Source organism: Bidens hawaiensis, unplaced genomic scaffold (assembly GCF_021521415.1).
Source record: "Bidens hawaiensis isolate Kalapana, Puna unplaced genomic scaffold, B.hawaiensis_p1.1 tig00026858_1, whole genome shotgun sequence".
Classification (NCBI taxonomy): Eukaryota; Viridiplantae; Streptophyta; class Magnoliopsida; order Asterales; family Asteraceae; genus Bidens; species Bidens hawaiensis.
The window spans coordinates 48,759-63,059 of record NW_027494330.1 but is presented as its reverse complement, the minus strand read 5'-3'; the positions used below and the strand labels follow the sequence as shown (position 1 = coordinate 63,059).

Here is a 14,301-nt window from a genome sequence, read left to right as displayed (position 1 = left end):
GATCTCACCAGAAGCAGCCTCTCTATCCTTATGGGGTAGAGGTAAGGCTGTCTACATCTTACTCTCCTCAGACCCTACTATAGTTTTGCTATTGGTGGGATATACTGAGTACGATGATGATGATGATGATGATGATGATGATGATGATGATGATTTATAAGACCAAAATTTATTCTATACATTACTATTTACTTGTTGCAATAAAATGTTTATACATTGTGTCAAAGTGTGGTTTTATAAGTATTGTAGTTACACACTTGAGTTTTGAATTTTAAAAGTTTCAGATTCACGGTTGTTCAATTCTTTGCTAAGCATGTCAAAGACTAAAAAACACTAGCTCTTAACTAATATAGGCAGACTATTTATGTAATTCACTTTATTCTTAAGACAATTATGTAGATTAAATCAAAACAATAGTAGAACAGCCCCCCCCCCCCCCCCCCCTGGATAAATATCCTCAAGAACCAATATTAACATAAGAAAAATTAATCAACGTTTGCAAAAGAAACCAATTTTATGATCACGGATGGAAGTTAATGTGGGCATATAAAGTAAATTGAATAAATTGTCCCTCAGCTAGATGTAACCAAAGTTGATATTAAATTTTAAACACGAAAACAAATGCAGAATAAGTCATCCAAACCTCTGAATTTAAATGTGTGAATCATACCAAGCCAAGAGAAATAGATCACTCAATGTCTGAATTTAAATCGATGAGACACCGGAGAATGTTCAAAATGCTTTAGGCGAAATAAAGGTTTTATGTTCTTTGTAGGTTAGAAATAAATCGAAGAATTTGGGATTAATACGGGAAAGATGGAGGATGTTGGTCATTGATATTTTTTAACGGGGTTTGGGTGGGTTGGGAGGACATATATGTAATAAGGTGTGTTGTGGTGTTGTTTTTGGGCGGTCTAGCAAATGCTAGGTCGTCTTCTACTTTATTATGGGAAAAAAAAGAAAAAAAAATACCAACCCAAGAGAATCATTTATTGAAATTAACTCTAGTTATATTATACATCTTGATAACATAAATGATTCACCATTCAACTCACATCACTCAGTTAATCTCACATTACTCAGTCACTCTTTCAAAACATCTAACTCATGTTATAAATGGAATTAAGAGCAAATACCCCTTTCTACTGTGCATAGAGAGAATAAAGGTGGTGGCATTATGGTGATTTTACATAAGCCCAAAGGGGTAAAATGGTAAAGAACATAAACACCTATTTCTAGTTTGTTGAATCAACACATAGGGTGGCTTCCTCCTCAATTATTCTGAGCATCTGGTGGACTGTACCTGCTATCTCGTCTGCTGAGTTGAGTCTGCATTCTTCTTCCACCTGCAAAATTTTTCACGAATATTTTACAATATTTTACAAAAGTTAAATATTTCCTTAATTTTATTTACAAGACAAAAACAACCACGTTTATGGAAACCTAACATATCCTTTCCCACCCATCATTCCAAAATATTAACGGAATTAGGTCACACCCGGACCCTGGTGAAATTCCCCAAAATACCCTCCCAGTCCCCATTATACCCTTTTGTTATTTTTCCCTAAAGAGCACCAAATTAAACCACTTCTTTATAAATGCCTTCTTGGTTAATTATCAAGAATCATGTAACATTTAAGGGCAATAATTTATTGGACAACAATAAGTCTAAATTTGCAAGAAAATAATTTCAAAAAAACTTGGAAAAACAAGGATTTGTTATTATTTCTTTGGATATGTTTTGGATTGAGTTTGAAAACTGTTTATTGACTTATTAGCATTTTTAAAAAGTCATTTTGAAAAATCAGGCTTTTTGACTTTTTTGAAAACAGTTTTTTAACTCTTTCAAAAAAGCTAAATAAGAGAGAATTTTATGTTTGGCAAACAATTTTTTAACTTGTTGGCATTTTGAAAAAACCAATAAGTCAAATAAGTTGTTTTCGAACTCAATCCCAAAACCATGATGAAAATTTTATAAAACTAAAAAGTAGTAGCTGTAAACGCAAGTATCTCGAAAGCTGGATTTTTGGATTCTCAAGTCGTCCAATGTCTAGTCATTTTCATCTCCACACTTTTGCATGAACCATATATACATGTACCATTTTCATAATTTTTGTATATGATGATGCAAACATGCATTGAAAAAGAATAGATACTAATTAAGTATGCAACACATTATTGTATAATCTTAGTACCTTAAGACTGATGGAGTAGAGAACCAAAGGGTCCAAAGAGGTGACATTGAGGTGCAGTACGGACAAATAAAGTGTTTGAAAACAAGCCACCATTTTGGACAATTGAGTAAGCCGTTTTCGCGATAAGACCCGAAGGTTAGCATGTGTTTCGATCAAAGTAACTTCAATGTCTGCAATGGCGGCTTTGCTTTTTGAAGTGTGCTTGCTGGAAATTTGAGAGCAAGTGTATTGAGGGTAAGAAAAAAACTGTGAAAATGGAGGTTTTGTTGATGATAAGTTTGTTAATAAACTTTGTTCTTCATTTTCTTGTTCTTCTTCTTGTGTCAAGATGAATTTTTTTGCTTCTAGAGATTGTAACATATGCTCAAGCTCTTTCACAAATTCAATTGCACCACCAACTATAGAAGCTTGGTCACCCTAGAAAATAAAAAAGTGACAAAAGTTGTGTAACTGTAATTAAGTAAAATATTTAATATTATAAGAATTAAGTCAACCATATGAAACTGTAACAGTTTGGCGTGTTATTGTTGTTCATTGCATCCGACAAATTGACAAGAAAAAGGATCTCTAAAAAGAAGAGAAAGCTTTTATAGAGATCAAGCACTGTTAATCACAGTGTTATAAGATTGTGTACCAACGTACCATGAGAGAGAAAAAAACAACTATTTGAAACTTTGGTTTATCCTGTTGCAAACTGTGCTGTTTAAATTATTGATTGAGTTTAATAATATTAAAAATAAAAATACAATATTCATATTTACATTTACATAACTTCACAAGCTACATGAAGTTAAAGCTTTAGCCAAGTGAATTATTAAAAAAAATAAATAAATAAAACTAATTTTATTACTAAAAAAAATTAAAACATAATTAAAGAAAAAACATAGTGTTGCCCGCTAATTACCAGCACCTTTATTCTATTGTAGTTGGATTCTTTTATTACTGATTAATCAATTTAGTTAATGGATTAAACTAAAAAAAACATAATTCCAAATTCTTTATAAATAGTGCAAAACAATCTTGAAAAAGAAAATGTATAGGCTTAATTAGGTATTTCATTTTCCATCAATTAAAAATCGAAAAATAAAAAACTTCACAAACCCAATATTTTTTTTTTACTAGTTACAAATTTATGTTGAGAAAATTATAATAACAATTAAACAATTATGATTTATCCAGACCATATATTCAATACAGGATTTGGATCTAGATGTAATTAAAATATTAATAAAAATAGCACAAACCCTTTGAACGTAAGATTCCGGCATTAGTGAGCGCATAACGGCAAGATGCTCATTCATCTGTTTCCGGCGATTTCTCTCGACGGCAATGTGAGTCATTCTTTGAGTTTCAGCTTCTTCTTTGTTCTTGCAAACCCTAGGCCTTCTTCTCCTCTTCTTCTTTTGCACCCCTAAATTCTGACTCTTATCTTTAATAATATTGTAACTCTTTTCTGGGATATTATTATTATTATTATTATTATTATTATTATTATTATTATTATTATTGCAGTAAGCTTGCACTGCCATTGACATCTTGGCAGTGGTTGTTGTTACTGAATGTTCTTGAGATAAAAGACTAGGGTTAGGGTTAGAATTAGAGTTTTGATTTTGGAGGTGGAAGAAGAAGCTGCTGCTACAAGGGTTGTTGGTAATATTAGTTTCAGATGAGTCATTGCAGGTAAAAGGGGTAGCAGAGATGGTGTCATAGATTATGAAGTTGAGGAGTTCATTGGAAGAAAGTGTTTCTAAAGCCATCATCTCTCTATCTCTCTCTCTCATCTCATGTGTGGCAACTTTAGGCTTTTTGTGTTTGTTCACATACATCTATTTATATTTATATGAGCCAAGGGGAGTAGTGTAACCCTATGTTACTACTATACAATTCAATTCTTTTCGTGTCTTCGTTTACTTTTTCTTTGGACTAGATTGACCAGTGATCAATTATTGCCAACATATGTTTATGAAGTGGTTAAAAATATTTATACATCCCAAAAGTTACAATTATTTACTAAAAGTCTAAATGTGTAGCGAAGGGCTTGTACCTAATTATAATCATATTCAGTGGCGATGATCATATCAAGTAAGAAAGGATGTTGTTCTATAAGACTATGTATTGTAGTTTAATTAGTTAAAGCATTATGACATTGTCACGAAAATAGTGGATTTTAATTAATTAACTATAAATTGTAATGATTAGATCAATAAGAAACACAATGATTGTGATATTGTTATGTTATGGAGACCCCCTCCCTTGGTGTGGCATCTTGATGGCGCCTGGCTTCACATGGTCGGTGTGTAATGGTGTTTGACGCAGAGCAATTATAATGATGGTGATGTTGTGTTCTGAGGCGTCGTTCCCTTGGCGCGGCTTCTTGATGGTGCCTGGCTTATGTTAAAAAATTCTATAAAATATAAAGTTTAAAAATCAATATTTATGTTCAAAAACTTTTAGTCCAACGATTGTATTCAGTCAATATTGGCCATCTTGAAACGTTGAAAGCTTAAAGTTTTGCAAAATGAGAGTACACTGTCAATTCAACAATATTTACATGTGTGTGTACGCGTGCGTGCGTGCAAACAATTAGGGTATTGGACGTAGCCGAGACTATGAGATAAAGAGGCAAACATGTTTTCTCATTTTAGTTTTCGATTGATGTAATAATCAAGGAAATAATGTTGGTTAGTCAGGGATTAACTTCCAAGATTAAACAACCTATTAATCACCAAAGATTGTAGCTCAATGGTATTAATTATTAAGGTGTTAAAAAAAGTGTAATTTCCATGTGATCCCATTGTGGGCAATTGATGTTGATTATGGTGTGTTAGTTTGTCGTCAAAAAAATCCAACCTATTCGCGAAAGTAACAACAAATGAAAGTAACAAACCGAGGAACGTACACATTATGATTTGTTCTTGTTTACTATATTAACATGATCAATATGTTTGCAATACCTTTATTTCAACAAAAAAAATAGTTCTATGAAATGTCTATGTTCCTTGTTTCCAGCATAACTCCCTAAAACCGAAAGCCAATGAATATTGATAGTCCCTTGTATACTTTCTAAGCCTTTATAGTTGTCAACTCAGTGTACTTATATTGTGTTTTGCAGCACAATTTTATTTTTTTTAATTTTTTTCTTATTATTTTTTGGTATTGTTTATAAAACATATGAGATACTTGTCAGATTTCCCAAACATACTTAACATTTTAGTTAAACTTCAACTCAAATTAAGTCCTTTAATCTGACCTTCCACTTCAACAAAATGTTAAACTTTGTAGTAGTAATGTAAGTGGTATTACTTTGGATGGACAAACATATGACCAATGTAACATTGTAACCCACATAAATAAGGCACACACTTAGAGTGCTTCATTTTATTTGACTTTAACTCATGGTACTTGGTGAAACCTGTCGTGTTATACTATCGACTACTTGCACATGTTGTAATTAGGGGTGAGAATTATGTTGGGATTGGCATGTTAAAACTAATGAACGTAGACATATATCGTATACCTAATCCATACACACTTATTGTGGATCTTGAACGTACATGACTGTATAGGGTCAAAGTATTAGCATGGTGACCTATTTAGTTTTAGATCACCATGAGTGTGACCCCTTTAACTAAAAGAGTTAAACATGTGAATTTAAATATGGCAATGTTTATTAAACCCTTTAAACACAACAACCTAAAATTATATTATTTTTATATTGATTTTGTGTCATTTTAGAAACCATCACCCAAGTTACTACTCAGTACCACGTTATGAGAATCTTTATCCTCAATGACAATTAAATTTTTGTGATGTGCAGTTTTATGAAAAGTCTTTGTTAATAAGGTGTGGACTAATTAATTTGAAAGCACTTTTAATTCATAAGAAATAATTCTTTTTAACAACCAACGAGAATGTAGTTCTCAACACCCTTTTTGTAAGAATCTATGCCCTCCGTTTCACTATGTGATGATCATTCTGTTAATTAACATCTTGTGTGGTCAAAAGTAGCAAATTAGTCACATAAGCAAGAATCGTTGTTTGTGAGAATAGGTAAATCTTTAATTGAAAAATGATTTTGTGTCATATTTTTATTTCTTTGTAAAGCATAACATGTTTATAAGTCAATTTAGAACTTTGCCCAAAGCTATAAAGTTAGTGATAAAGCTGTCTTTATTATTTTATAAAGATGACAATCTGTCAAGCACGGTAAGTATTTATTTGATAATTTTTTATGAAGGTAAAAAGATAAATCTAAAGAAAGTCAAACCTGTGGCTAATAATTGAAGATGGGCTAATCGGTGAAATTTTGTTTTTTTGTTAGGCACTTTTGTGATGTAGAAAAGCACAACACCTTTAACCCATCTCACGTGCATCAAGTTTCTAATTCATTTTCAATCATGTTTATATCGTAGCTAGTGGTGGCTCAAAATAGACTGCTGGTGACATGTTTACAAGTCAATCTGTCCGACGTTGGTGGAAGGACTGCAAAGCCATACCTGGAGAGACAGTGGTAGCTCAACATAGACTGCTGATGACAGATATAGGCTTCAGAAATAAGCTGACTGTTCGTGAGAAGAAAGGACCACCTAGAATTCGATGGGGAAATCTGAGGGACGAAAATCTCCTACTGTTTAAGGATAAACTCAGACTGCAGACGCAGGCTCGACTAAATGGGGACTCAACTCATATATGGGAAGCTATGGCTACAAAGATCATTCAAATAGCAAAGGAGACTCTCGGGATCACAACAGGAAAGACAGGTGGGCATAAGGAGTCTTGGTGGTGGAACGAGGATGTACAAGATAAGATAAGGGACAAACAAGGATGTTTTAGGGAGCTTATCAGGTGCACGAATGAGGAGGAGCGCGTGGAATTGAGGGAGACCTACAAAACGGCCAAGAGAGAGGCGAAGAAGGAAGTGGCGGAAGCTAAGAACGCGGCTTATAAACGGATGTATGAACGTTTAGAAACAAAAGACGGGGAACATGCTATGTTTAAGATTGCCAAAGCCAGGGAGCATAGAAGGCAAGATCTAGGGCCGGTGAAGTTCATAAAGGATACAGATGGGCATGTGCTAGTCAAGGAGCAGGACATCAAGCTAAGATGGCAAACCTATTTCCACAATCTTTTTAACAATGGGAGAGCTTACCTAGAAGAACATGACAACACAACCTCCCAACGACAACAACCAAATAACTGCTACTGCCGACGGATCACACTAGAAGAGGTGCAGACTGCACTTAGGAGGATAGGAAGGGCTAAGGCGGTTGGCCCAGACAACATACCCATCGAGGTGTGGAAGTGTCTGGGAGAGGAAGGAGTCATGTGGTTAACTACTCTGTTCAATAGTATCCTTAAATCTGGTAAGATGCCAGACCAATGGAGGAGCAGCGTTGTAGTTCCTATCTATAAGAACAAAGGAGACGCCCAATGTTGTGGTAACTATCGAGGATCAGACTACTAAGTCATACTATGAAGCTATGGGAAAGAGTGATTGAGGTTAGACTTAGACAAGAAACTCAGGTTACGGTGAACCAGTTTGGATTCATGCCGGGGCGCTCCACCACAGAGGCAATACACCTTACATCTGGTAAGATGCCAGACCAATGGAGGAGCAGCGTTGTAGTTCCTATCTATAAGAACAAAGGAGACGCCCAATGTTGTGGTAACTATCGAGGAATCAAACTACTAAGTCATACTATGAAGCTATGGGAAAGAGTGATTGAGGTTAGACTTAGACAAGAAACTCAGGTTACGGTGAACCAGTTTGGATTCATGCCGGGGCGCTCCACCACAGAGGCAATACACCTTATAAGAAGATTGATGGAAAAGTATAGGGAGAAGAATCGTAACCTTCATATGGTGTTTATTGACCTAGAAAAGGCATACGACAGTGTGCCACGACAGGTGCTTTGGGAGTGCTTGGAGGGTAGAGGAGTACCCAGGAAATACATAAAGATAATTATGGATATGTATACCAGGAGTGCAACAAGTGTCCGTGCGCCAGTGGGTGATACTGATTTCTTCCCTGTAGAGGTAGGCCTTCACCAGGGGTCAGCGCTGAGCCCGTTTCTTTTTGCAGTAGTCTTGGATGAGTTGTCAAAGTCGATTCAGGAGACGCTCCCATGGTGCATGATGTTCGCAGACGATATTGTGTTACTTGCTGAGAGAAAACAATATCTAAACATGATACTTGAGGAGTGGCGAACAACCTTAGAGACAAAAGGTTTAAGGATTAGTCGATCTAAGACGGAGTACCTCCACTGTGCTTTTGGAAGGGTAAATGACAATGAGGACGCACAGATTACCATTGAAGGCCAGGTGGTCCCGCAGGTAACGAAGTTCAAGTATCTAGGATCATTTGTTCAGAGCGATGGGGAATTAGACAGTGATGTGACCCATTGAGTTCAGGTTGGATGGGGTAGATGGAAAGCAGCCACAGGTATATTGTGTGACAAGAGTTTCCCAACTAAACTAAATGGAAAATTTTATAGGGTTGCAGTTAGACCTGCAATGCTATATGGAACAGATTGTTGGGCCATCAAGAAGGCACAAGTGCGGAAGATGGAGGTAGCAGAAATGAGAATGCTACGTTGAATGTGTGGGCACACAAGGTTAGACCGAATAAGAAACGTTGTCTTTCGGGAGAGATTAGGGGTAGCGAACATAGCAGACAAGATAAGAGAGTGGAGATTGAGATGGTTTGGACATGTGAAGAGAAGATAAACGACGAATCCTGTTAGATCCGTAGAAAACATTACTATAGAGGGGAGAAGGGGTAGAGGACGACCTAAATTGACTTGGGATAAGAGGATTAAGCATGATTTGATAGACCTAAACCTCTCCGGGGATATGGTTGAGGATATGAATTCTTGGAGAAGTAGAATTAAAGTTAAGGATTTATAGGGAGAAAGGAATACCTTAGGGCTTCTATTTACCTTATTTTAGTCACACACCATAATAATATTTTCTCTACATAAATATTATTATTATTAGTAGTATTATTATTATTATTACTGTCGAACTCTGATTTCCTCTGTATTGTTTCATACACATGTACTTTAGAGCTGAGGGTCTCTCTGGAAGCCACCTCTTTATCCATGTGGATAGAGGTACGGTGTGCCTACATCCCACCCTCCCCAGACCCTACTTATAGCTATGCTATTAGTGGGACTTCACTGGGTATGATTGATTGATTGATTGATTGATTTTATATCGTAGCTAGAGTTAGGTAAACACAAAACAATTTTACAATAAATACTATTTTTATTAAAATATGATTTAATATATATATTATATATAAAGAGGTAAAAGAACAAGATGAAATAGAAAGACTAATACGGGTAATGAGGGTATGTTCGACAATCTTTTAGAAACATGTCTGGTCTGACTAATTTATAAAACAGTAATAAGAGGTGTATTTTTAGTGTACAAAAAAACATTTTATCTTTAAACCGATTCAAAGATAGTCTATTAATAATACTAAGAGGTTACCAAACAGCCCTTAAGTTTCTCGCACCTTTTAATCATACTAAATAAACATCACTTAATCAAAGTAAATAAACATCACCCATATATGGTTGTTCAGATCTTCATGCCTTGAGCTAAATAAACATCACTTAATCAAAGTAAATAAACGTCACTCGTATACGCAGGGGCGGATCTACGTTTAAAATGGGTGGTTCCTCTGAACCACCCGAGTTCCGAAATAATAGTGTATTTATGTATAGAAAATAATACAGGAACCACCCTATAAATTAGAAAGGAACCACTTCATTAACACATTAATCGCTTGTCTGGCTGGTAGCATGTTGGTTTTGCGACCTTCAGGTCACAGGTTCGATTCCGGATTTTGACTTTTTTTTACTAATTTACACTAACATCAGTTAGGGTTTTATAATAACATAACCACACCACAACGCCTCTCTGTAGCCCCAGCTCCAGCTCCAGCCCCATCCTCTTGGCCTCTTCAGACTTCAAACCTACCGCCGTCCCCATTAGTCCGCCGGCGCATCTCCACCATCCCCGTCAGTCTGACCCTCGAATCCTCCCACTTTGAACTTTGAAGGTAAGTTTACATTCATTGTTAAATGTTAATTGTTCTTGGTTTTTTTGTTAAATGCTAATTGTTCTTGATTGTTAAGTTATTTGTTAAATTTAGTTTTAATTTCTTAGACTGTTGGTTTTAATTTCTTAGTTTTGTTAGTTTCTTAGTTTTAAATTTGTTAGTTTGTAATTGTTAATTTGGAGGTATTTTGAATATGAAGTGATATTTTCAAAGTAAACCATCGAACATTGGATCATCATCTTCAAGTTACGGTTGCAACGGACAAGTGTTGAAAGATGTTTTTCTTCAATGAAGAATGTGAAAACGGATTTGCATAATAGGATGAGTGATGAATACATGAACGATTCTTGCATTTGTTACATTGAAAGGGAATTCCTCTAACAAGTTTCGGTTGAAGAAGTAATGCAACGATTTCAAAAGATGAACACTCGTTGGGAACAACTATAAGTTTTTTTTTTTAATTCGTAAAGACTATTGTATTGATATTATGTGTTTTTTAATTTCTAATGACGGTGTCTCTTTTATTATTTATCGTATTTTTATTATGTAATGAACTTTTCCCGAACTATTGAACCGACCCGAACCTCAAACCGACCCTAAATTTTTTATACCTAACTCTATGAAATTGAAACATCTAAAAGTAGTGCACCACCCAAAAAAAATTTCTGGATCCGTCACTGCGTATATGGTTGTTCAGATCTTCATGCCTTGAGTCTGATATTGGTTTCCTACCTTTACATTTTGAAAGTAATCTGTCTAACTCATGGTGCAATTTATTCGACCACGATTGGTAAAGTATTAGTGAGATAACAAGAGTTTTCGGGGAAGCAAATTTTATGATTTGAAATAAAAGTTACTAGTATATGCATCATTAACTCTTAATATGAACTTGTAAAACATGCATATTCGTTCATAAATTAATGCATAGATAATTAGTCACTATGCATATATACATACATACACTTAATTTATATACTTTTATAAATTAGTTTCTCTCTCAAGAAGTAGTATTTTATAGTCATTTTTAATAAATATTTGAAGAGGTAGGTCCCAGCAGAGACCAGTTGGTCCCGCAAGACTCACCTTGAACAGGGACGTCTGCGCAAAGGCCATCTGCTCCCGCAGGACCCACCATGCTCATAGAATCTTACGCGCAGTACGCAAGCTGTACACGCAGGGAAAGCCTCCCAATGGTGAAGTACCCCGCCTGTTCCCGCAGTTGCGGATACAAGCCATCAGGGAAGGCTACCCGCAGACAGCAGGGCTACACGCACAAGGCAATAGCTACTTCAGTAGTCGCATGAAGGAATGAGCAAGGCGGAACAATCCCGCCAAAGTGAGCCAGTCCGTATGATTCTGAAAGATCTTTTGTACTATACCTACCAAGGTATGGATAGGACAGACAATCTGACCAGAACAACCCATGAGCCAATCACAGGGTGACAGCTCACCGACAACAGTACGAGGAGGAGCACCCTCTAGTACTGTTTGTCACTATTAGCCGCTGCCTACTCACCAACTCTTACTGAGGGGCGTGCGTAGCCTACAGTTGGTAGAATAGTTTTACTATTGGCCGTAACCTATTCACCAACCAGCATGGCCTGCGTATAATCCACAGCAGGTGGGACGTGCATAATCTACAGTTGGTGGAATAGTGCAGCCGACTTTGTTACTGTTGGCCGTAACCTATCCACCAACCAGTATGGCCTATGCATAATCCACTGTTGGTAGAACAGGAATACTAGTCAGCCGGCTGTACCTTCTAGGAAACCTACCTTCGGCTATAAATACTCCAACATCTTGGAATGGTAAGATCATCTGCTATCCAGTTATCTAGCAATCTCTTAATATACACTTATATTCAGAGCAATCTAGTCTGATTCTCACGCCGGAGGGTGGTCACAAGGAGGAACCCCCCCCCCCCTTCTCAGTGACGAGCTTACGGTGTTTGTTTTGCAGGTCCCCCGAAGAACAACCGTCTCTGTTGGACCTCATTCTCGTGGGAAACATTACTTAACCCCCAGATTATCTATAATCTGTCCAGGGTTAACTTAGTGTTTCTTCATTGGCGCCATCCGTGCATAAAAGCTAGAACTATTTTAGTTTTTTCACAATTTCTGAAGAAATGGTTAACGTTACTCCGGTCCAAAGGCCAGTAACCGACCAGGAAACCCCGGTAACAACCCCAGCAACTGGGGGGAACACCGGCGGTTATACAATCCTTACGAACACTACCCCGACTACCCAAGCCGGGGCAAGTGCAGTAAATATTCCACTGGGGTTCACCGATACCCAGCTGGAAAAACGAACGAGGGTCCCTCGCCAAACACTAGATCAAGTGAAGGCGTGGGCCGAAGCACGGCAAAGAGAATTCCAAGCCGAATTGGATGAACGCTTGCGTTCAGCCCAACAGGCTGACGAATTCGCCAGTACTCGCCAACACCTCAATATGAGCAGTGACTGCGAGTACTCAGACGACGAGTTGGAGTCCGATACCGACGCAAACCCTCGCCATAAGGCGAAAGGGAAGCGTAAGGAAACGGACGTCCAACCAAAAAGGAATTTTTGGGAAGCTTTTAAACCAATCGCGGAGAGAAACCCGCGTGACTTCTCCAAAACCTTTAGACCAACTGCTACAAATGCAGGAAAGTCAAAATTCGCAAGGGACATTGCGGAAGCAATCGCCCCGAGAAGTGCCAACAAATGTCCAACATTGGCACTTATGATGGTCTATCCGACCCAGACGACCATTTGAACAGGTTCATTGCGGGGGCTACCGTCAGCAACTGGACGGAACCCACGTGGTGCTACATGTTCCAGATGACTCTGGTCGGAGCGGCCAGGGCATGGTTCGATCGTTTACCGATCCACCACATATATGACTGGGCGGACTTTCAGAACAAGTTCAGCCAGCACTTCAGCCAACAGAGGAAGTACACTGAAGAGCAGTGGACGATCCTCAACTGCGTGAGAGAGGAGGATGAATCTTTACTAGACTTCATCACTCGCTTCAACTCCAAAAAGCTAAGTCTCGGCAACATAAGTGAGGATCTGGTTCGCGCCGCCTTCATCCAAGGCGCCGAATACCCAGAACTTATCCGCACATTGACGGGTAAGGATGGCATGCCATCAACATGGGATGCCATCATGACGGCGGCAAAGCGCTTTGCCGAGACGGAAAAGCAACTGAGAAGGGATCTTCCCCAGAGTACACACCTCTACACGCAGAGGACAAGAGAAAACAATGTCCGGATCGCCCGGCAGAACAAAAAGAGGAGGCTAGGTATTTGGCAGTCAAGGGTAAACTTTGACACCTCATCCAGCTCTCGCCCTCTTGTTGGCGGAAGGGACAACACACACCCTTCAAACCGAAAACACCGGTGGACGCCACTCACGAAGAGCGTCACGGAGATATTTGCCACGGAAAAATTGCCATGGCCAAAAGCCCCATTGATCCGGCAGAAACCTAATGCGGATCAAAGCAAATCCTGTGATTTCCACGGGACAAAGGGTCATGGTACTGAAGAGTGCACATCCTTGAAGGATATTATTGAGACATTTGTCAAGGATGGAAGACTTGCACATCTCGTGGCATCAATCAGGAAGGGAGGAAGGAATGACAACCGGTACAGAGGTAACGGACGAAAGCCCGTCGACATCAGCATCAACATGGTTCATGGCAAGGTCAGAGGAAGAAAAAGACGAGTGACAGAACCATGCGCGTGGAAGGAAGCTGAGGTGCGCTTCCCGCGAGTGCCAGGAGGCCCCAGCAAAGAAGGCCCCATCGTCATCAGAAGCCAGCTGGGGCATTACATCACTTCCCGCACTCTTGCTGACAACGGCGCTTCGTCGACAGTGATGTACAGGCAGTTCTTTGATAAGCTGGATGATGAAGACAAAGAACGCTTGGAAACGGTCTACGCTTCAATGGAAGGGTTTGACGGCAGTACAGAAACCCCCCTGGGTATCCTATCTTTCCCCGTTACTCTTACTGATGGGAATCATTCACGCACAGAAGACGTGGATTTTGTCGTGATG

The 14,301-nt window shown here is 38.2% G+C and overlaps 1 protein-coding gene across 1 annotated transcript; it reads right to left on the bottom strand.

Moving 5' to 3' along the window:
• Positions 1–1,069: 1,069 nt before the first annotated feature.
• Positions 1,070–4,257, bottom strand: LOC143574206 (transcription factor bHLH94-like). The gene is made up of 3 exons (XM_077058881.1): positions 3,440–4,257; positions 2,196–2,612; positions 1,070–1,346 (listed from the first exon to the last, which is right to left on the bottom strand). Exons 1-3 carry the CDS (start codon positions 4,019–4,021, stop codon positions 1,236–1,238), a joined length of 1,110 nt encoding a protein of 369 aa, XP_076914996.1. The 5' UTR covers positions 4,022–4,257; the 3' UTR covers positions 1,070–1,235.
• Positions 4,258–14,301: the final 10,044 nt, after the last annotated feature.

Excerpts from the sequence above, each read along its gene's own strand:
- LOC143574206 (XM_077058881.1), bottom strand. The coding sequence starts at position 4,021 with ATGTATGTGAACAAACACAAAAAGCCTAAAGTTGCCACACATGAGATG. Across the intron at positions 2,613-3,439 it reads CGGAATCTTACGTTCAAAGG|GGTGACCAAGCTTCTATAGT; the intron begins GTTTGTGCTATT and ends TTTATTTTCTAG. Across the intron at positions 1,347-2,195 it reads TCTACTCCATCAGTCTTAAG|GTGGAAGAAGAATGCAGACT; the intron begins GTACTAAGATTA and ends AAAATTTTGCAG.